Here is a 24,672-nt window from a genome sequence, read left to right as displayed (position 1 = left end):
TTTTCTCCCTTGGCTTCCTATTCTTGGCAATAATGACGTTTACGAAACGTTCCAATCGATTCAATATAATGATAATGCTTACCACGCTACGTAAGAATGTATATATAGAGAATTGAGGTCATGTCTGAGAATTTACAATTTAAATTGATAAAATTTTGTATTTAAAATTCTACATACACGTAAAAGACTTAATTTTGTACTCAATGTTAGAGGTGATATTGAAAAAAAAGATTCTTAGAATGGGGAATGAAAAAATCGGTAAAGATTTTTGGAAATAACTTACATACATTTATCTTATCTATTGTTAAAAGACGACTGTCTTGGGCGGCTCGACGGCGGTTTATTCTTGCACCTGGTTGTGAGGGTTGTACTTGAATCCTCTTCAAACGTGGCTTTCTTCGAGGGGTAGACAGCTGAGCAGCTCGTGTCGTCCGCCCTCCGTGGGGTCGCGGCTGGTGATAAGAGGTGAAAAGGCGGTTATTTTCCCATACTGTGTGCCGAGAAGCGGAAACGCTACATCGCGTAGAGTCGCACCAGGGAGTGCGAATGCGCCCCATGCGGGTTTTATCGTGCATAAAATGTACCTCATCGTCGAGTCGGCCCACTTTGTGAACGTTGCTCGCAGTCCATGCTAATGAGCACGTGGATTGCATTGCCGTCAGAAGTTAAAGATTTCGTAGGTTGTCATCGTTTTGCGAAACACAAAGTTTATACTGCGATTATAGAGATGAAAAAAATTTGTTTGTTATTTTTCGTTTTATTGCTCTTAAGTTTCTTTAAAGTTTTACTATTGAAAATTTCTGAGAGCACAGTATATGCTTTATTTTACATATTTTAATATAAATAATATTTATATATAAAATTTACTAACACAGATTTAAAAATAAAAGAACACTTATCTTTTTATCAATTTTATTTATTGATTTTAGAAAAAAAAACTTTTTAGGTAACTTTCTATATCACTTAAGAGGACTTTTAGTCCCTTTGTTTTAGTAATTCCTAATGGAATTTAAATTTTAAACATTATATATTTAAAACAGTAAATTTTAAAGAAAGAATTATGAAATAGTTACAATAAAAAATATATAAGTGAAAGTTATGTATATGTAGATGAAAATAATCGTCAAGAAAGATATTTAGTATTATGTTTTGTTAATACATATACTCTCTAAATTCCATAGATTTAAAAAATTTGGCTTGTGCAATTATTAGAGTGATTTATATGAGTTTTATAGCATTGATTAAGACTCCTAGGAGTGATTTTTAACTCTTATTAGAATGGCAAATTACTCGAATAATTGCTCAATTTTTATTTTTGTAGTTTGTTTGTATCAATATAGATTAAATTTGAACTTGATTTTAACTTACTTTTTATTTTTTTCTAAGTAAAAATTAGAAAAGTATAGAAAGGTTAAATCGAAATTAAAGTTAATTTACATTGATGTAAACAGTCTTTGGAGAGACATTTCACGAATTTCAGAGAATATAGAAACATTCTTAGAGCTGTTAGAGTCCGTTGTAAATACATTATATATCGTGTCCCTTAGGAAAAAGCCGCCCCGAAAACGCCCCCGATACTCGTATGTTATCTACATATGCCAGACATGTAGTCTGTCAAAACAGCAATCGTTCTGCGACGTGAGCTGTTTATGTTGCACGCAAGGATGTTAGTCATTAGAAACATCTATATTATTAATGCATATCACGATAAATGTAACGAATCTATAAATTACTCAAATCCATAATTTCCAAATTTTAAATAATCATCGATTACTGTTTAGAAAACTGCTCGGATATTAGGAATTATTTTAATTTCACAAAGTAATATTGTGCGCATATTTTGAAGAAAGGATGTTTGTTATACAACAGCTACGTTAATTCTAATTAAAGAAAATGTTATGCTAATTAAAAAAAATGAAAACGTAGTATGATCTTTTTTTCAAATTTAATGCGATTAAAATCGATGTCACAAAGAAACGGAATGAGAATCGCTGATGCGGGGGGAGAATGAAGGTGACGGTAAATCGAGGGAGAAGGACGCAGGAAAGCGTACGAGGTATTATAACAAACTGCCGTGCAATATTTTATGGGTTCCATAAGGAAACGTCGTGACTCGCGATTGTTCCGCGTGTAATACCGGTGTAAAGGCGATCGACTTGGAGTAATAATTAATGCGAGAAATACGGATCGTTCCAACGGGAAAATAAGCGCCCGCTCCGCGCGTACTGCCTTTACGTCAACGTTACGATTTTCAATTTGTTGCGGAGGAAGTGTATTTAATGCAAGGAAAATTATTTGCTGCATCAACGACAATTTTCTTTTCAAATTACTCCATAGTCCTTGTATTAATAACGATAATATATCTTATATAAACATCCATACATCCTTACATTTTAATAATTGCTTATTAATAATTGTCAGTAAAAAAATATAACGACGTATTAAATTTTTAATGCCCAACGAATGTGATCAGTGCTGTACGTCATCTTTGTTAATAATAAAATTTTACAATTTCTTATTCATTTGGCCGCAAGTTTTTCTAGGAAGCTATAACAGAGTAAATTGAAAAAAGTGACAAGATACACTCTGAAAAAATTCTTTATAGTCAAGCCCCCCTCGGAGGATTAACTACCGTTGGTCATCCCGCACTCGCCGCTGCATGTAACTGCATTCATACAATGCGCTTCTCGGCGCAGTCTCGTGTGGCATCGCACTCGCGCATATACATATATCGTGTGAATGCGACGTGGTCGCGTATGCACGATGTATTGCTGTTCCGCGAACTAATGCCATCTATGACTCACGACATGAACAACGCCACATGATGTGCAATTTTTCAGGCAAATTTCTGGCATTACTTATTTTGTCTTATTTATTTAGAGAAAAAATTATTTTGATGTTAAACAATAATTAGAGATGCGTATAAAAATTAAAATCGAGAATAGAATAACAACGGTTATTTTAAGTTCCAACTTTGGGTTCAAACAATACTGCTTGCGTAATTTTATATACATTTTTTAGTTCTTCAAATTACGGGCCGTTACTTGAAACTGAAACGCAGTTACATTCTTAAGAATGTATGTGTCACATTAAAAAATTTTACAGATTGTTCTATTATTATGTTTGAATATCGGTGTAAAATTTGAACATAATTATCTTAGTTCAAAAGTTACTTAATTTTTTGTTTACTCTTGATTCTTCTGTTTCTCTCAAATCTTTTATAATTGACATCATGATCTTCTTTTGATTTATGTTTATACATGCTCCATGACTGTGTTAATGAAGGTTGATGGTACGAAGATATTATACTAGTGTTTTATTTAAAATTTATTTTGTATTCATTAAATTAAAATTCACTCGAGAGAAATAAAAAGTCACGTATTTGCAACTGCAACGTATAGTTGCAAAAAAATGCAGGCTTTATAAGTGTGGGTAAAGTTTCTATTTGTTTTTTATGATAGCCCGTATGTTTCCATTTTTGTAGAGAGGTCTCATAAAATCTTAATTTTGCGCAACAAAGCATCGCTGTTAAAAAATAGGGTGACAAATATTTGCCTCTCTTGAGACAGAGAGAGACAGACAGAAAATAAATAAATAAATAAATGAAGTTTATTAGCCTTCTTGGCTATTATGTTACATAAATTTACATGCATAAAATATGCTTTTTTAACATTCGCTTAAACATGTCAATTCTTTTGCAACTTCTTATTTACGCTAGTAAGGCATTATATAATTTTTATTCATAGCACATGCTTTTTTGTGCACTCCTAATTCTACAGAATTTTATTGCAATAGTCCGATCTTTCCTAGTTTTTCTCCCATCTTCATTTCTAATTACTTCTAGTCTATCCTTTAAGTGATTTGGCGCCAAGTTATGTAGAATCTTAAATATAAATATACATACATTATAGTGTAGTCTCTGTTTTATAGACATAAACTGCAACAGAGAGAGAGAGAAAGAGAGAGAGAGAGAGAGAGAGAGAGAGAGAGAGAGAGAGAGAGAGAGAGAGAGAGAGAGAGAGAGAAAGACAGTCGGCCGGTTAGTCGTCGCGTTGTCGATTTAAACACCTTAAATCTGTATGCGTCACAAACGGAGCAAGCCGACTGTCTAGAAATTGGGGTTCCCCGTAAAATTCTGTCTGGACCTTTTTCCATTCGTATAATATCTACACATTCTTTGCAATCCAGGTAATTCTCGATATTCTCTTTGTTGAGGTACGTAGATTACTCCGTTTTTTCTAAGAGTTTTTTTAAGCTTAAAAGGATGTATAACACTCATTTTTTTAATAATGAAAAAATTACACGTAGTTCTATATTGCATTTGAAAATAATACAACAAATTTGATGGCAACTTTCTACAAGAATTATTTCAGTAAGAAATAGAAATATACTCTAATGAAGGAGGGAAATATAATTAATATATAATAAAAATTTGAACAAAAATCTATTTTATATAAATATTTTTAAGTATTTTTGTTTTTATTAACATAATTTGTGTAAAGATGCATTGCAGTGCGGAGATTAGTAGAAAATTTATTTATTTACAGAACTAAGCTCGGAAATCATCGCAATAAAACTTCATATAAATCAGACATATATATTATATATTATACATATCTTTGCAAAGTATTTTTATTTAATTCATTTATTTAATACATTTTTACAGTTTAGTCAGTTTATTTATTATTAACAGAGAGAGAATTAAATTATGTTAAAAATAATAACAAAAATATCAATTGTTTTACATAAATAATTTTATATTAATTTTTTTGTATCAATTTAAGAAAAACTTACATAAAATTCATATAAAATTATTTATGTAAGGCAATTTAATTTTTGTTATTATTTATAAGATAATTTAATTCTCTCCCTCTCTCTCTCTTAATGATAAATAAAGTAATTAAACTGTAAAAATGTATTAAATAAATATATTAAATAAAAATACTTTACAGGGATATGATACATGCTTAAAAGTTCACGTTTACTCAATTAATACGTAGAAGAAATATTATATACAACATATTTCTTTAAACTCAACTCGAAACATTAATCTTAATGAATTTACTGATAGACATCGAGCCGATTTCTCCTTAGATTTTCCCTTAGCTCTTATTACAAATTATTGAACTTGAAAACTGAGAAACCATTGCCACTTCGAGCATTTTAGTGACAAAAAAAATGAGTTAAGCCATACGGGTGGATTTGCGGCTGTAAATGCGCGACCGTAAAACATCGGATTATCTGCCGGTCGATCCATCCGTCGCCGTCGCGAGGTTTATCTAGCGTTTCGACGCGGAAGGCACGTCCAGAGCAATGGGGACGACGTTATCCCCGACTGATAACGCGGGCCCTAATTGTTATGTTTTCGTCGTTCCTGCGCGAAAAAGCAGCGAGCAAGTAATGATGCCCGGTACGGCCCGACGAGGCGGTCAGACCCGTTTGACCAGAAATGCGTAACGCGCTCGGACGGTGTTTGATAAATAAATGCGCCATGATTTCCGGTTGCGGTCGTGGGAGTGTCTCCGCGAATTTCCCACGAGGAAGACTCTACTACTACTACTACTACTACTATTAATCTGTGTCGCACCTAACAAATAAACTCGAGCGAGAAGTAAAACTCACGAGGAGCTTAGACCGACGAGTTGCCTTGTTGATACGATGAGCGAAAGGTACTTGTTTGTTAAGGAGAGCTTACAAACTGATAAATCAAAAATATATAAGATACATTTTAAAATGATAGGTCTAACTCAAATATTATTTAATATATTTCGTATTTTAGAAGCAAATATATTAAATGGCGTACATTTTTTTGCACGTTAAAACATTATTTTTAATTATGACTATTTAAAATGGTTTTTTTTTTTTTGTATAAAATACAAGCATTTCTTATTCGTGTCTTATAAGTCTTGAACGAATAATGATTAGTACTGAACTTATCGAAGGACAGGACACATCGTGGAAGTGTGAGTGTTCTTTTTCTGACCCTCCCCCTTTTCATTTCTCTCTCACTCTCTCTTTTTTTTTTAAGTATATTTTGTTATCGCTCTGGGGCAGGAGTCCGGCAGCGAAACCGGATGTCCGCCCACGCAGGATATGACGTCAGAGCTGCTGGCAAGCCAGCAAGTACCGTAAACCTGCCCGACTGCTTACAACGCAAATATTTCCTCTCTATGCGTCTCTTTCTCTTGTTCCTCTTTGCCTCTGTACTGATTTGCCGTCTCCTTTTATCTATCTTCTGCACGCATTCTTTCGTCCCGCGACTCGAACACGACCCAATATTTTTCGATACATTTTGAATGAAGTAAGAGTGAGACAAGAGTTTTGAAGTAACGCTTTAAAGCCGATTTAATGATTGGTATTGTTTTTTTTTTAAAACACTAGTCGATTATACACGATGAGTTATATTTAACGATAATTATACATAAGATTCCACATAAATCCCATTCTGCTTGTTATTCGTAGCGAAATTGAGTGTTTTTGAAGAAAACACTCGTGTAATTTGGAAGGCTATCTCTGAAAAGTGTGTCAATCGTTTTGCTATAAACACAAAGTCAGATGTTATAGGAAAGTAGACAATTTTTCCTAAAGAGTAATCTCAAAATGTTTCAGTTTCTTTTCCCCGAGATATTTTAAATGTATGTTTATTTGTATGGGTGGCACTATACAAATAAGGTTCAGGATTTATCGTTAGATACCGCGTGTCACCAAGGCTACAGGAATGACAATGGATATCAACTTAAAAAGTCTTCGAAGGAAATTGTAAGAAATTTTTCTACAATTCTCTTTAAATACTTTTGGCCATCTCGATCATTCTCGATGTAAATAATTCCAATTATTACATTCATCTAATGGTTATTCGCAATCAGAATTTTATTTTTCCATAATTTCATAGTGAAAATCATTGTTTCATTTATGAACTTGTACGTGTGTATTTAATTTCTTGTTTGTATTTATTTAAATCTTTTAACGACCTACATGTTTAGTTTACTGTTTCCAATATTTAATGTCATCATAGTTAAATTAAAATAAAAATGATGAGATTTTCTTTTTATTAAAGAGAATCTCTCTCTCCCTCCACATATATACATGCTACACATACAAATGTGATTATCTTTGGAGGAATATATTTTTTATAATAGAAACCATTAAGTATTCCCTTGGCAATCCCGTCGATACCGGGGACGCTCGCGGGGCCGTAAAGTGACGTAAAATAATATCAGGCCGATAGCTAATAAGGGTCTCTCCCGTTCCCAGTTGCGATCTTCGGATTTCGGGATTTCGAAAGTCCCCTCGGCCTAATACCCCATTACGCGGTGGATGTGAATATAGTAGAGCGCCGCTCACGACCTACGACCTACCGATGACTGATTTACCGCTTTCTCCCGCCTCGGAAAACGAACCTTCTCCATCTTGATCACCGTCTCGCTCTCTTCTCGTTCCCTTCTGTTCCCTCTCTCTCGCTCGCATAGCACGATCATTTCGTAAATGGAGTTACGCACGACTTATAAAATATCGACAGATTGACCCTTCTCGGGCTCGATAATTCTTACGTTCGTGGAGAATTCGGGAGATCGGGTTCGACGACTCCTCGTGTCATTTCTATCGAGGGTTGAAAATTAGTATAATAACTCCGGCGCGATGTATCGTGTTTCATGGCGGCGATCAAGATTGAGCATTCCCATTCATCTCGGAATGAATTTTTTAAGACAAAATTTAATGCGACTCTTTTGACTCTTTAACTCTTCGACTCGCTAATTTGATGCGTTTTTTTTCCTCTAGTTTTAGTGCCATTTTAAACTCTGTTAAAATTACTCCATATTATCATTATTAAAATACTAAAGGACAAAGGTATGAATATAGAATAGAATAGAAGCGAAAACGTGATGAAGCTGATAAACTAGGAAAATATCTATACGACATACTTCACAGCTTATAGGAAGACCTAGAAGCGGCAAGTATACTCGAGATATTCATCGCGTGTTTCGGAAAGTCGCGATAACGCGGAATTGGTCGGTACGCCGTTAGAAATGTAATAAACTCCTCTAAGCAAGCCATTAAGTTTTCGTCACCCTCATCGAACATGGCAGATAAACCATTAGCGACTAAAAGCTCGAGTACCTCGAAGTGCGTCAGAGTCCAGCAGGCATTACGGAAATATTGCGTCCCATTGGAAAGGATACGTTAAGACTCCTTTCGTGTTGCTCATCAGTTCAAAGTGATACTCACATAAAGAGTGTTCTCCCGGAAAGTCCCGTTTCGAGTGTCTCGAGGACACCGATAACGACAATCGGCAATCTTAACGCTTACTTTTAGTAATTTTGTGACAATTAGAACGCATTCCTTACTAACAATTGTAATTTAACGTGACGAAACCGCGAGTAATAAAATGCGAGCAATTAACATAAAGTGAGCCTCGTTGTCGTCAGAAACAACCTTCGCGGAAGCTAAATAAAACATTTGCGCATTAGAAAGTTCATAAATTTACATCGGAAAATTTCGTAACGTCGGAACATCGGACGTTGCAAAGTGTGTCTGTATAGGAAGGCTCGATGATAATCTTTAAAAGGACCGTTTATGGAGTGGCGCTTAAATTGTAGGCGGCGATCCTACAGAGAGAAAAAGAAGGGGCCAAGAGGTGCCGATGTTAAGGGAGCGGTGGATACTTAAACGCCCCGTTTCTGCGCGATTCGTGCCCTTCTCGCGTTACGTCACGCTGTCTGTGTTTCGTTGTTTCGCAGCTCGTGACGGCTGAAACTCATCACGAGGAGGAGGCAGAAAGAAACCTGTCGACAAATCGCCCCGACCAAAATGCCGCAGCGGGTGTCCACACAAAAAGCCCGAATGCAGCCCGAATTTTTTATAAGACACGCGCTCGATACAAGAATTTATGGTCGTAGAATAAAGGGCTATTTTTAATTTTTTTTCCCCCGCTTTTTTCCCTTTTTACCCTCTCTGTTTTTTTGAGGCCGGAATTATGGCAGAGTTCAGGACAACTTGTACACGAGAGTGACTCAATTATTTGACTTAATATTTTTATCTATATTACACACACACCCACACACACACACACACACACACACACACACACACACACACACACACACACACACACACACACACACACATTATAAAATAAAGATATTTTCTAGAACTCAATCATTTAGAATCTTTTGTTTTTAAAGTAGATACGAAAAAATTAAAATATCAAGGAAAAATTGTTTTAAAGAGGCAAATATATTAATAAGTAACAAATTTTTATATTTATTTATATTTCAAGTTCATCTTTAATTTTTATGTAAAACATGATTTTTTTAAATAATATGATTTCCCTAGTTATTTTCTCTAGTAAGATTGAAAAATAACTGATTTCCAAGAGATATTTTACATGTGACATGATAAAGCTCTTTCGTTTCAAAGTTCACTTCGAACACATGTTCAACGTTGTCTATTGATTTCGTATCAATACCAAGAATTTTTACAGCAGTTAGTTTAATATCATACACGGAGAAAATTATATAATAAAAATTATTGTGTACAATATAATAGCTATATATGGATTATACGAAGAAATTTCAGAGAATTATATTATAAGTAATGTAAGTACTATGGTAATTTAATGAAAAACATAGTAAAATTTTTTATAATTTCTTCCTTGGTCTGCGCTGACTATTTATCATGGTAATTTTTATTATTTAATTTTCTCCGTGTAGCGTATTGTTGGAACGACGCGTATCGTTTATGAAAGGACATTGCGAGGTAGAAATATATTTTGTCTGATTAAATTGTTAGTCAGACAAAAATTTGCTGTCACTTTCGTATTGTTATTTGTATTTTAACAATATTCTCGAATTGACAGCATCTTAATCGAATAAACCAAAGGAAATTTTCGACCATCTGTTTGCCCTCTTGCTGTATATGCATGACACAACTGATCGAAATAATTTGTATTTCTAATGAAAAGTGGTGTCAGAAAAAATCTCCAAAACCATTCGAAACAATGTCATCTTAAAGCAGTTCCGCAAATTACTATTTATTATATAAAAAATATATTGAAAAATTTATATATAAAAAATTATGAGCACTTTAGTGAGTAAAAACCATTTTATGAGTAAAAACCATTTCTTTATATTCGAAATAATACATTGTTTTCAAGATAATTTGTTATAAAAATTATGATAAATTCACCAAATTAAAGTAATACTGTAATCTGATGGATCCTAGTTCGCGAAATGTTTTGCTTTAAACGGCTGCTAAACGTACTCGTTGCGGTCACACTTGGTGTCGGGTTCTAAAGAAGGTCGAATCTCGAATTATTCTCAGATATCGGGACAAGTTCATCTGTAACGGATTACGAGTCAGAGTAAATCGGAGTTTACTTTTGTTGAGGGATTCCCAAATGATCGTTAAGGATTAAGAACAACATAGATGTTGAGATAGAGATAGACATCTGTTCTAAATGATCGAGTTACAGAAAATAACCTATGTTTTTTTTTAATTAATTCAATATTTTTATATGTATCTATTTGTTTATTAAATGCCTTATGCCGTATAGAGTAAACTCGGATAAGATGACCATAGTTTTTTTTAATGCAAAAAACATACTTTTATTTTTTAATAGCGTTTGGTATATTACTTCACTGAAGCTTTAAGTGTGTAAAACTATCGACATTAAAGAGAAAATACTTAATAAAAATTTTTTATTTGAAAAAATTAAAATATTAAAACATAAACATTGGTCGTCTTTTACAACTTTAAAAAAAAAGATGGCCATAGTATTATAGAACAGTTGGCTATACATTTTTTATGTACTTAACATTTATAGAATAATAAAAAAACTTATATAATTTTACATATTTAGTTTTATTGGCATATTATTACATATTTAATTTTGTTTTTAAACATTTTTAATATTCAATATTCACACAAGTTTAGGATCAATTTAACTCATTGACATTACGAAAAAAACATATATGATATGTCAAATTAAAATATTAGGTGCACAATGTAATTCTCTTTTCGTCTTTTTTAATAAAATAAATACATAAATACATAAACTACGGTAAATATTTATTATCTTTGAAAATAATTACGAGAACACATTATTTAGTAATTATTAAAGAAATTATAGCCATCATACCCTAACTTACCCTACATCCGGTATTTTCTTTCGAATTAAGCTAAAGTGCTGAGGTTACAGAGGTCTTTTCACAAAAAATCTCGTTTTCATTCACAAAGCGGAGGAAAGCAAATAGCGCGGGCGCGAGGACAATTAAGAAATAAATGTCCACCAGCCCATGAGGAAATGGCAAATATCCTGGCTCGTCTCGACCGACGCCCCGCTTCCGGCTTCGTTTATGACACCTCCTCTCTCACCTGGTCGACATTGTTTCTTTCTTTAAGACGTCGCTAATAACTTAACCGCTCTACGTCTTTTCCACACGCCGCTCTCAATATTTGCTTACCTTCCTTCGTCGAAATGTCCTGCACCGGATTGTACATACAAAGAGGACTCACGAGTTCTTTAGGGCCGCGTGTCTGGTTCGCGTTCCTGAACTGTGGTCGCATTAAAACGTACAAAACACAATCCGTGTTGGGGTGTCCCGAGAAATGAGAGATATTATTTATTTTCAGCAATAAATTACGTAACAGTTGTATACCTAAGCCGTAAGCACTCCCATGATTTTTCTGACGTATTTTAATTTTTATTTATGAGTAATTGTAAACTGAAACATGTTTTAAACATAAAGAAATTTGCAAATATTAAAAATTAAAATAAATCTACATTTTTAAAATTATCTTTTGCTAATATATTTAATTAGTAAATTTATAACTTGCGTCTGGTATAGTTTGACTTCCACGCAAATTAACCTCTTAAGGGTTAATATTTTTAATACGAAACAGTGTGATATTAAAATTTTACTTTCTTAAAATACTTGCATTTTTCTTAATCTTTTATTTACTATTTATTTATTACCTTCAATTTTATTTTATAAATAAATTAAAAAATTAGAACATATTCATATATATAATACATACAGAGTATTTGGAAAGTTTGATGCCTTACATAAACTTGTACAACATATTTATATGAACTTTTATCATCTACTTGACCATCGTATATGTAGACCATAGCATAGATAACATTTTACATTGTAAGCAAATATGTAGATACTTATGGCATTCAAAGAATTAATTTCTCGTGAAGAGAAATAAAATAGTTATCTATATAATTTTTTTTAAGGGGAGGATTGTGTGCAATAAAATCTTTCCTGGAAAAACGATATATTTATTACGAGAATTAATTATGAATGTCTACTTCAAGGAACCAAACAGCTTCTTTGTAGCAATGCGAGAACTCGCAAATAAAGTCTAGCCATTCGTTATTGGTACTTAGACTAAATAGAGCGAGAAGTAGTCTATAAATCAACAGACTCGAGGTTGTTTATAATAAAGGCGAAGATAAAAGAGAGTAGAGTCTCCGAGATAAATAGGGGTTAGTGACCCTTTCCCGAGACCCGCTCTCGCACCCCCTCCCACAACTGTTACGTATATGAATCTCTCTCTTTTTTCATCTCGCTCGCAAGAAGCTTTCCTCAAACTGAAACGATTTATCAGTCGTAAAATTTCGATTGCGAACGAGTATCTGCTGATCGTTATACTAAGGTCCAATATGTTACATAAATCTCGTGTCAAAAAGAGATCGGATGAGATTCAGAATAAAGTTTCATTATTAAGATATAGATAGTTAATAATTACATTTTGATCGGAAATTAATCGAGAGAGGATTTTATTAATTATGAAAAATAAGACAATTTTGTAAAACTTAATGCCATTAAAAAATGTTGTAGAATATTGTAAAATCTGTCGCTGTATTATGACTACCTTTCTTATATTGACGTTTAGCAATACCATTAAGACATCAAACTCGAATTAGGCCTATTCGTCTCCGATTCCGTCGTGGACTCTTCTGGTGTTTTGTTTCCTAGGGAAGCTACGTCCTAGAGGACCTTTATTTAAATTTGAGTTTTCTCATCTAATTTCATTTTGGTCCCACGAGTACCGCAGTTAAAATCGCAGGAAGAGAAATGGTCTGAAAGATTCATGAAGAATTCATCCTCAGCGACTACCTCAGGCTTAAGGGACAAGGAGGACAAGGGGTGACTGCGGTCAACGCAAACCATGTCAGTTTCACATGTCAACCTCGCATTCCAGCCACGTGAACTACTTAAAAATATGATCCATCCAACAAAATAAATGCCCTTTCATCCTTGTATCAAAATGAAACAATGAATAAACTCTAAACAGATAAAAGTTTTCTTAGAAAGTTACTGTAGTTGGGGTGCACACTCGAATTATTTGTGAATGTAATTTTCTGAATACATTTCAACGCTTCAATTTTAGGTGAAGGTTTTCCACAAAACTAAATAAATCTTTTTTAACTGTAGGTTGTCTGGCGCCAAATCGTTTTAACTTTAAGTAGCGTTACAAATTTTGTTTCAAAGAATAAAAAGAAAAGAGAAAATATAAGGATTTAAGATTTCTTATTATACAAAGAGATTTTTAAGTAGATTTTTAAATTATATTAGTCATATCATAGCCTAAAATATTTTTATGCTTATTTTCGGAAAAGATTATACAAAGAACAATACAGTGAATAGTTTGAAGATGAGAAGTTTATTTGTTTTTTGAAAGATTAATTTCTTAAATTTGTTTAGTTTTTGTAAAAAAAAACTCTTCAAATATAACAATTGATCCTATAAGAGATAAAAATAATATTCGCTTTGTGGTGTTTACTGTTGTACTATGTTTTCCAGATCTTCTCTTCGTTCTTTTCCTTTAAATTTCTTGTATTATAATTGCACTTTTTATACAATACTTGTGAAAATGCAATTAAATACGATTGCGCGTAGATATACGTCACTAGAGTAAAATAATTGCATAACATTTTACACTTTCGATATCAATTCCACACGCTTTTTTATTATACTGTATATTACAATGAACAGACCAAAAAAATACAAAAATCTAAAAAGAGTTCGGCGATCTCATTTTACTGTAATAATGTACTTACGAAATTCTGAAGTGATATGAAGCAGTTATATGTGAAACATAGAGATATTTTGTAATTCCCTTATATTTTATGTGATAGCAATTAATCTGTTCTTTTTACTTGAACTTTCTGTAGTTCATCTTTTCTTTTTTTCCCTTTTAACGGAAACAGTAAAAGAGTGCAAGAAGTTCAGCTAAAAAAGCGAGGCTTAATGCTGGCACATTGTTTTAAAGTTTGTTATTGTCCACGTTATGTTCGGACATAAGATCACCGCACTATCATTCGCACAGTGAGACTCAAACTAGCAGCAGGTAGCCGCGAACCGTCTGTTCTTTCTTGAAACATGATAGCGTGAGACAAGCTCGAAAGATACCGAAAGCTTTGTCGACGTCACGATAAGCAATTATTAGTTCGCGAATTAAAAATTCGTGAACGGATAACGAGGTGACGATTATTTATCGGGTATTCGGTTATCAGATATTTTTGCACAATTTAATCGTTCAGGATAAGAGTTGGAGCCACAGCGAATGGAAATTATAAATTATTATTTCGAGATATACATATTTAGGAGCGATAATTATTTTTTTCTAATGATAAACTCAAATATACCCCGCATTGTGCTTTAAACTATTAACTTAAGTGAAAGATAATTTACCTATTGTTTTATAATTGGTGACATGAAATATTATACGATATGTACAAGTGATATTTTATGGAGATTTATTATTTTAAAATAGAGGGGATAAGACAGATTAGCATATTTTGTTAATTGAAATACGTTGATAACTCTTAATTATGTTTATTCTTATAATTAATAAACGATTTTATTCTAATTCTTCTTAGCCTATTTATCTTTGTTTACTGATAATTTGACATCACCTCAAGAGAGCAAAGACCAAATATGCTATATATTAATAAAGATAACAAAAACTAAAAGAATATAAATTAATTTTAATTAAAAAACTTAAAGTATATTACGTGGCACTTCTTATGATAATAAAAAATTGTATTTTTAATTAAAAAATCTTTAAAAAACATTAAAGTTTTATATTCTTCGTTGTACAGCTTGAAATTAAATTATGTATTAAATACACTATTAAATATTCTTGTAAATCTGCAATGTATATTTGAATTAGCATTTCGAGATCAATTATGAAAAATACACCTTTTGTAATCTTTCGAAGTACACATAGAATTAAACTCCGACTGTCAACAAACTTTCTCATGTGAGAACAGTTAATCCTTTTGACATCAGAAAAAGTACGAATGGATTTCGGGGAAAAGAAAACGAGACGAACATGTCGAGTCTGTCGCAGTTCTCTGATGCTTCCCAGCCGACTTTATGGGTTCTTCGTTTTATTACCCATTAACTTCTAAACGATGATTTAGCGGTCTGAAAAAAGTTGGAATTTTGATCAGCTAGTCTTCTTCACTTTTGATTAAACCTTCTAATCTATATTGAGATAAAATTATTAGTGATTTATTTTAATTTTAATTGAATATATAAGAATTATTTTTAGTTTATAAGATATTTTATATATTTATATTAAATTTTTTTAATATTAGTAATTTATAAAATAAGAGAGTCCAGTAGGAGGTGTTTCCAGTTGCTTCAATGAGTAATAAATAAATTATATAATATTTAATCCTTGCAAGACCAATCTCATTTTTTTTTATCAGTGGAAGACCAAATTAAGGAGGGACTTAGAGTCCTCCATGAATATATTGGAATTTTTACATAAATATTGAGCTGAAATTCGGTGTCCCAAAGTTTTTGGGTCGCTGATTACGAATTTAAAGTCAGAATTAGATTTAGATTTAGATTTAAATGTTGATAGCTGCCAATATTGAAATTAATATTACTGTTTATTTAAAATCTAAAGTTTTATGGAGGACTCTAGGTCCTCCAGTTGATTTTGCAAGGGTTAATGAGTAATTTATAAGATTTTACGTCATGATTGTGTAACGCGTCAAAAAAAGAAAACAAATTAAAATCCGAATTTCCGAACATCGTAATCACCTTCATAAAAACAGTTTTGCCCATTCTTTGATCTCTGATTACAGAATTTAATGTAATTCTGATTGAAAGATTATCGAAATATTAGCATGAAAGATATTATTATAAACATCTTGTTTCTAAACTTCTACACATTAAACAGCAACGATTAAACGAAACGATTTGAATTCGTAATCGGACAAAGATTGTTTACACTATCCATATCTTTCCGCTGCTTATAATATCTCAGCATTATATATATTTTTTTGTGTTTACATGATCGATTTGACCTACAATATCTTATTTTATTTCATTTTATTTTTAACCGTCATACATATGAGATATATATTACGGTATAACATACTTTATTTAACGTTTAACGTTTTCGGCTATCTTAACAATTATTTTAAAGTTCGTGAATAAATGTGATTTCAAATTTTATTTTTTTATTACATAATTTAATACCATATTTTTTTAACATCTCTTCAATAAAAGAAAATCCATTTCCATCTCGAAGTACACAGTAATGCATTTTTGTATCGCAACCAATATATGTTGAAGATGGCTGGAAAGAAGAACTGAAATATTCACAATATGTTTTAATTTACACGTTTAGTGATTAGTATTAGATAATTTTTGCCCACTACGTACCACTTAACTTGAGTGATTTATCACTTTATATTTATTTTAATTAGTTAATTTTATAACAAATCAATGAATTGATAAACTAAAATGCAAACGTGATATGTATATTGTATTTAATATGCTTCAAGTTTTAGTTTATTAGAGGAATACTGTAACAAAAGATTTAATTTGGCAATTGTTTTATTTAGAATAGCCGCATACTGCATTTCAATCACAGGTGCGTTCAAGCTCATTAGCGTGAATCTGACGCTTCCTGCGTAGCTGATAGGTGACACGCGTATTCAGCAGGTTTATTATCAAGATTATGTGTTTCACTTTTTAACGATATTTTTCGAATTATTGACGAATCTGTCGAACTCATCGAAATTCGATACTGCGCGTAAAGTATAATTAATATGCGGAGTTTGGCAATCTTTGCGTATTTCTGTTTTAGAAACGTTTATGCGATTATTACCAGGACAAGTTTACTTCCTTTTAAAGAATGTTTTCTCTTTTATCTTTCAAGCGTTTTCATATTATATTAAAATCGAATCATTGATCAATTGAAAAATTACTTAACTTCTTCATAGGCAAACTTTTAAAATTAAAAGGAAGCCATTTAATTTTTTATTTAGTTTTATTTCATTCGGTTATACATGCATAGCAATTAATCAAAGGAGAAGAAGAAGAAGAAGAGAGAGAGAGCGAGGAAGTTCAAAGGCCTTTGAGTTAGCATGATCGAGAATAGAATGTATTTATTCCACTGCTTCTTTTTTGTCGTATAATACAGTCTTCGAAAGTGCAGCGAAATTTCCACTGGCGTGATGTTGTCTTTCTCGTCTTATTTCCCACGTCATCGACGATCGTCTTCTTTGTCTGTGCGCAGACACTGCGTGATAAAACCACAGCTCATTGTTCGTCTGGCAGTTGCTAATTGGGTTAGTCCCATTTAATTTTCATTTATTATGTCGCAAAAATATTGGGATAATATTTTTATACAATAGATAATTCTTTTAAATAATAGATGAGATTAATTTAATTATCTGACGATAATTAATTCAGTGCACATTTCTAAGTCCATGTGAAAGAAAAAGATATGCAAAAGTAGGAAGAGTTTCTCTTAATAATTATGAGAAAAACTTTGAATTAATTATTTCTTATTAAACGGCAATGGATTGCTATCAAAATTAAGAGTTTAATATATTAATATGAATTTATTACATTTATAAGTATTTTATTAAAAAATTTAATTATACATGATGTTTTATGATGATTCTAAAATGATTTACTGAAATGATAATTTCGCGTTTTCTATATTTGGCAGAGAATATAGAAAACGCGAAATTACCATATCATTATTATGATAAAGAATTGAATTTTACATTCGATTGAGATGTAAACATAATGGCCAATGATAATCGACGCATTAATGCTAAAATGCCTTAGGCCGTTTCTTCTTTCGTACTGTCTGCACGTGCAAGTGAGAAACCACGTATCATGGTCGCGTGCCGTCTCGTATCACCTTATCGTCCTTATCACATTTTATCGGGTTGAGGTAGTAGTTTTGTACGGCTTCGCGCGCGCGCGTTAAGATACCGAGGTGTCGTTGTGATCACAAAACGTGAATGATTTATCACAATCTATTTGTGGTTTTGCATCTGCTAATCATCGCACTTATGCGTCATGTACAAACACATCGATCCCATTTCGCTATAATTGCGGAATTATAATTACACACTTTCTATTTTACATGTAAGAAATTAAATTGCCCGCGATGTCTCCTTCTACAATGGAGCAGAAAAATTTTATTCTCGTCTTAATTACAATTTTTACTTATATTATGCTTTAAGAATGGGATATTTTTATTCTCGTTGCGATGCGTCCTTGTTTTCCTTGGCAACTAGATGTACATGGGACATAAAATATGTACTTATTGTTTTACTCTCCATAATAGATTTGGCTATCAAAAGAAACCACCGCAGTACGCTAATACGAGAATAAAATATATCTCTGTTTACACATTTTTTATGATAGCATACAGATTGTCTCATAGTCAAGTTTATAAGTTCATGCCCTTCACGAAAAGAAAAAGAAGAAGAAATCCCTCTTATATAAGTGATAAAGGATGTATCTCATCTTTCTTCGGTTTCGAAAATGTTTTCAAGTTTGTGAGAACTCTTTCTAAAAATTAGACGAAAAGTTGGAGAAAAAATTGAACAGTGAATAATTTAAATTATAATATAATGCTCGATACAACAAATTTTACGATTAATTGAACATCGAAAAAAATTAACAGACTTAATTTTTATTGTTTCTTTATTTTCAAATCTGTATCTAAAGTAGATACTTTACGAGTTAAAATTAACACGCGAAATAATTGTCGAGGATATGAGAAAACGTAATGTTAAGCAGATTAGCTCTATCTTGAGCCGCGGGATGAATGAGTTACGTATGATTATACAGCGATTGCATTATCTTCTATTTCTACTGCCTGCAGTTATCATAAGCGTGCGCGTAGTACGGCGAGTGGAGTACACACCGCGATTGCGGGCTTTCTATCGCCTTTTAAGAGTCACATAGTAGCCTAATCTGCAACAGCCGTCACGGTCGTCGGTGCAGCTTCAGCGGCAGACACTGTGACGGCACTTACTCCGATGGCGAATATAAACGGCGTAAGCAGTTTCGAATACGACGTCCCGTTAACTTGGGATTCACGTTGCGAATAAAATCATCAAAGGGGAGACGAGAGAATTTTTTTAAATAAAGCTCAATATTAAAGCACAATAATCTGATAAGAGGGTAATAAAAAAAAAAAAAACATTAGGATGCTTAGTGATTTCGGATTTTTAATTTTATGAAAAATTATTAATCACTTAACACTTATTAATAATTTCATGCGTTAATCGCCGTGCGATGACGTTTCTCCTTATCACATTTTATACGTGTCATTTCGGAATAAACACGACACTCAATCACGCCGTGAATCATTTTTTTCACGCGCATTCCTTGCACGCGCACATGAACGTCAATCGCAAATTATAAATTGCAAAGCTTTATGGTGCGCCGAGAAACATGTCGCCCTCGTGGACGAGGTATGTGAAAACACCTGGTCTTCCTCTTATCGGAAATGGGCAGAGCGCACCCATACCTAGTTCAACGTCGTGCGCTATCCGACGGCCACTTTGCCTCACCTACAATCCACAATGCACTCCCTGTTCTTCATCCAATGTCTTGTATAAATGTTTCAATGTCTTCAACTTGTCTTGTAAAATTTTAATAATGTCCATATTTCAATTTCTCTCGTGTTCTTTTTGTCGGTTTTTTCCTTTTTTTAATTCTAAGACAAAAAATTGTGACTATTTGCACTAAACATTTCTATTATTATAATTTTTATTTTATCTCACCAATCTTCCGTATAAATCTTTTATTTAAATTGTTCGTATTATAAACTATAATATTATAAATTTCGTTAAACACAAGAAAGGTTGGAGAAAGGGAATAAAAAGAAAAAAAAAGGATGAGGGGGCTCGAAAGATAGAGATAAAGAGGCTATTCAATCTCTGAAAATCTCGTCATAAATCGCATCGATATGTATACGCGCCATGTTCATACGTATTGTGAATAACAGAGACTGTTTTTGTGGGGGTCTGGAAGATAAGAGGCCAACCTCTGGCCTCGATGTACAAAACCTCTTCCGCTCGTCCAGTGACTCTGAAACCCGCTCTCGGCTACCGTTCAGGAAAGCGCGGTACCATCGACTCTCGCGTATATCTCGAGGGATGATAAACGCGCATCGATTCTCATGCTATTAATATTTGATCGTGTTAAAAGCACATCGTCATTGCGCGCACCTTGCGTATCACCGCAATCGACAACTCGGATAAGGTTCATTAAAAAAGACCGTGAAACAAATAAAATAAAGTAATAAATAATGTTAAAGAAATAAGTGAATCTTGTGAAATGTTAATATAAATGAATAAATGTCACTAATATTTTCGTTTACACGAAAAGAACTGTTTTACTGAAGTAACTAAACATTCAGGTAGATACAGATTTGAAAAGAATTGTGCAGAATGCTCAAATTGCTAGAAAATTTTTTGCAGCCTTGCTCTCTCTCTCTACATATAATTATCTTAATTGTTTAACAAAATTATTTTTAAATCTATATCTGGCTAAATTTTTTACTTCAGCAAAAATCGTTCTTTCCGTGTATAAATTAAAAAAACTTATAAAAAGACGTAAGAGAAAAAAGATAAAATGTATTAATTACGAAGCTTTACAGAGGTAAAATAGGATATTATTTCGATATAGAGAAATTCGATTGATGTAACATTAACCACTGTAGTTAAGTTAAAGTTGATCACTTTTTTTTTTGCTGTTCATGTCGACTATGTGCTTGTTTTACTGTAATAATGAAGAAAGGTCCTCCTCGCTGCAACCGTACATGTCCGTCGCGTATATTTTCTTCATTGAATGATTAATCGGGGTCGCAGCTCTGCATCTCTTCGTCATAGATAATACGACGGGGGCCGGCTAATTCTCCTTTCCGTTTATTTTTAAAGTCTTTTATTTAAAGTTCTTACATATTATTTTACGTTATTACATTCAGCATTCTGCATTTTTGTCAAAATAAAATCCATATTAATTAACTAAATTACTAAAGCATGAAAGTATATTTAATTCTTAAATGTGTGAAATAAAGTTACTTGAGTAAAATAAAATTTTGAGTTGCTTCTTATGGAATAATTTGATTACGCGTTCTTAAAGAAAAGGTTTCATCTTTTTGTGACTATAAGTAAAAAATGAAGGAACTCAAAAAAAAGAAAACTAAAATTTACTAAAGGGATTTATTTAAAAAATTTAAAATTAATTATGTGAAATATTTCCCAAGTCATTTAAAGAATTGCACGTTATTTTTGATGTCTAATCTTTGACCGGCAGAGTATTATCGCCAGACTACTTTGTATAAACGTACATATTATTTATTTCAGAGGTTGGTCAAAGCGAACTGTACTTGGACCTTTTGTGCAAAAATATGTTTTTTAATAGAATTCGCCGGGCGGCAACGATAGATAATCCAATGAGCCTGACCTTTCCAATTCGATTAGGTAATGTGGTCAATAAGGTCGGTTCAATGTTAAATGGTCGATATACCGTCTACAAGGGTGATATTACGGTAGCCTGAATGAAATTGTTAAATCAAATCGCGCATTCCTCGAGCGAAAGATACTTTATCATTCCAATTCAGTATGAGTGGTATGATCTTCTTACGGATACATATTAATATTTTAATTAATTTATATACACACATACACATGTACACAATTAATATTTTTAAAAAACATTATTAATATTTTACATAATATAAAAACTATTTTTGAAAACTGAACAAAGGTGTTGGACGAATTAAGATTACTAATTTTTGATGCTGAAAATAATTGCAGAATTGTTCTTTAATTTTATAATTTTTTTTTAAGAAAAAGAAAATAACTCTTAGATAAAATAAAATTGTAAGAATTTCGATGTTGATTTATACAGTTTAATTGGGACAATTTTTAACGAATTCTTTCTTTCTCAACATAGAAATTATTAGTCATAGTCAGATGCGCGATGATATATTTGAACTTTGTCGGATGAGCAAAGTCACGAGCTAGGATCAGATCGATTTAACGGGGCGCACGTGACATTCGTGAGGTTTTCCCTCGTGTGCCGCACGTTCATGCGACTGATTACTCAGCGGCCGCGTGGACAATCGAGTTACGCATCAAATCGTCACGATCGACCTATATTACATCGTTCGAGGTCAGACCATGGTCTATTAAGAGCTCGAGAGAGCGTATGAGTTGTATGTCGCACTTTAATTATTTGAAATATACAAAGAACTTTTAAGACTCGACACAACACACACACACACACACACACACACACACACACACACACATTATAAGATTTAAATAAATGAATAAAATTTGAAGTCTAGGATTACTACATATGTGCTCGTTAGTCCTAACATGATACGTGAACCCCTCGAGGATTAAAAATAATATTTTTATCATCCCGAGAGAGAGAAAGAGAGAGAGAGAGAGAGAGAGAGAGAGAGAGAGAGAGAGAGAGAGAGAGAGAGAGAGAGAGAGAGAACAGCTCGTGAAATCATTCTCTTCGTTTCTTTACTCTTATTAGTCTCGTTCCTTCTTCCCCCTCTATTACTCACGCGTTCCCGCTTCTTTATACATGCACGCAATGCCCATTCGTGCGTGAGTGCGTGTGCCACCACTAACGACGCGTAGATAAGAGCACGTGGTTATTTTTGTAACGCACCGGCTAGCAACAGTTTCTCGCGGTGTCATCACGCGGTGTCGAATCTACGCCACTGTCGAATCTCGATCGATTTCAACACTCTTTTCATTACGCAATTATGCGATCGCGGTTACTCGAGTTGTAAGGTAGAACGGGGCATGCAACTGAAACGAACCATTTATTTCAGCTGGTCAGTGTATGCACTCGTTCTACTAAAACCTTTCCGTTTTACAAGCTACATTCAATTTGTAATCAACACTTTACAAACTTCTACACACACACACACACACACACACACGTACACACACGATATCATACAACTTGAAACATAAATTTTAATTCAAAAGAATTCCTAATTAATTTAATAGATAGAAATAGATTTTTTTGGGAAAAAAATGTTCGGGCAGAGATAAATGTTTTTTCCCTCAATATTTTATACATTTATCTTTAATATTACTATTTCTTTACTATTTTTTTTAAAAAAGAGAGTGACCATAATGGATTACATGTGCAAGTAATTATCATGTATTGAGAAACAAAATAGAAGAACATTTATTTTGGAGCAAATTCCGAAAGATACGACACTAATGAGTATGTTTTTCTAAAATATCGGTTTATCCCAACAACACATGTCCAAATATGTTAAAAATCGAGACATCTTAAAAATTAAGACGTCTTAGAGATAGTTGATATTTTAAATAATAAATATTTTTGTGGACTTGAGGACAATATAACCGGTATTCATAATCCGTTTCCATATTTAAGATTATCTTAAATACTTTAGATGTTACCAATTACAGAGTCGTATTAGCATCTTAAGACATTCCAGATGGTTTTAAAATAATATTCAACTATGAATACCAGCCTATGTCTAAGAGATCTCTTATAACGACAATTTCAATCATAATGGAGATAGTTAATTTTTATTAATTTTTATTATTATTTATTAACTTGGAATAAAAAATAGCACTAAACTCATTATTGATAGTTTCAATGTCGTTTAGCCGCATTTAAAAGTACAAATTCTTAAAAGTACAGACCTTAAAGTCGCATGTGTTTATTACCTAGGACTTTCCAAATATATTCACAATCTATCGGCTAAGATATTCAATGATTCGGTTTGACGGTTATACAGTCTTGATCGGCTATGTCGGGGCCACGGAACCAGCGTCGCAGTCCACGAGGGAAGCGATCATCAAGGAGGAGGAGGAGGAGGAGGGCAAATCAGTGGTAGCGACGACGATAAAGAGTGAGGACGTCATCGGACACGAAGTCGGCCAGCAGCAGGAGCAGCAGCAGCAGCAGCAACGGCAGCAACGGCAGCAGCAACAGCTGGCGTTTGTGGCGACCGGGGAAGCTGGAGAGGAGGACGGTGGTGTGGGCGTGCTGGAGGCGGGCCAGCCGGAAATGGAAAATGGCGCTATGGTCGAGCCAACCGAAGCAGTCGCTATTGCGGTCGCCGCCGTCGCCGCTGCCTCCGATGCCTCCGATCATGCCAACGAGGATCCCAATACCACTTATACCCTTCATGAGCTCGACTACCATCCCACACATATGATCCAAGAGAGGTGAGTGAGTCAGGACCAAATAAATATATATATCCTAATCATATATCAAAATAAATATGTAATATCTGCAATTCTTCTAAAAATAAACAAACGATGTAATTTCATCGCAGAAATTTCTATTTTTTTATAAGCCTTAC

The 24,672-nt window shown here is 33.2% G+C and overlaps 1 protein-coding gene across 2 annotated transcripts in view; it reads left to right on the top strand.

The window, feature by feature from the left end:
• LOC105834989 (box A-binding factor) overlaps window positions 1–24,672 on the top strand; it is a 77,988-nt gene that overhangs the window by 21,411 nt on the left and 31,905 nt on the right. For both annotated transcript variants that reach the window (XM_012677893.3, XM_012677892.3), the window contains exon 3: window positions 24,103–24,535. In XM_012677893.3, coding sequence (XP_012533347.2) covers window positions 24,103–24,535 — 433 coding nt within the window. The remainder of the gene's footprint in view (window positions 1–24,102; window positions 24,536–24,672) is intronic.

The sequence above is a fragment of the Monomorium pharaonis genome, chromosome 6, assembly GCF_013373865.1.
Source record: "Monomorium pharaonis isolate MP-MQ-018 chromosome 6, ASM1337386v2, whole genome shotgun sequence".
Lineage (NCBI taxonomy): Eukaryota > Metazoa > Arthropoda > Insecta > Hymenoptera > Formicidae > Monomorium > Monomorium pharaonis.
Note: the sequence above shows the minus strand (reverse complement) of the source record. Positions and strands in the feature narration are given on the sequence as shown.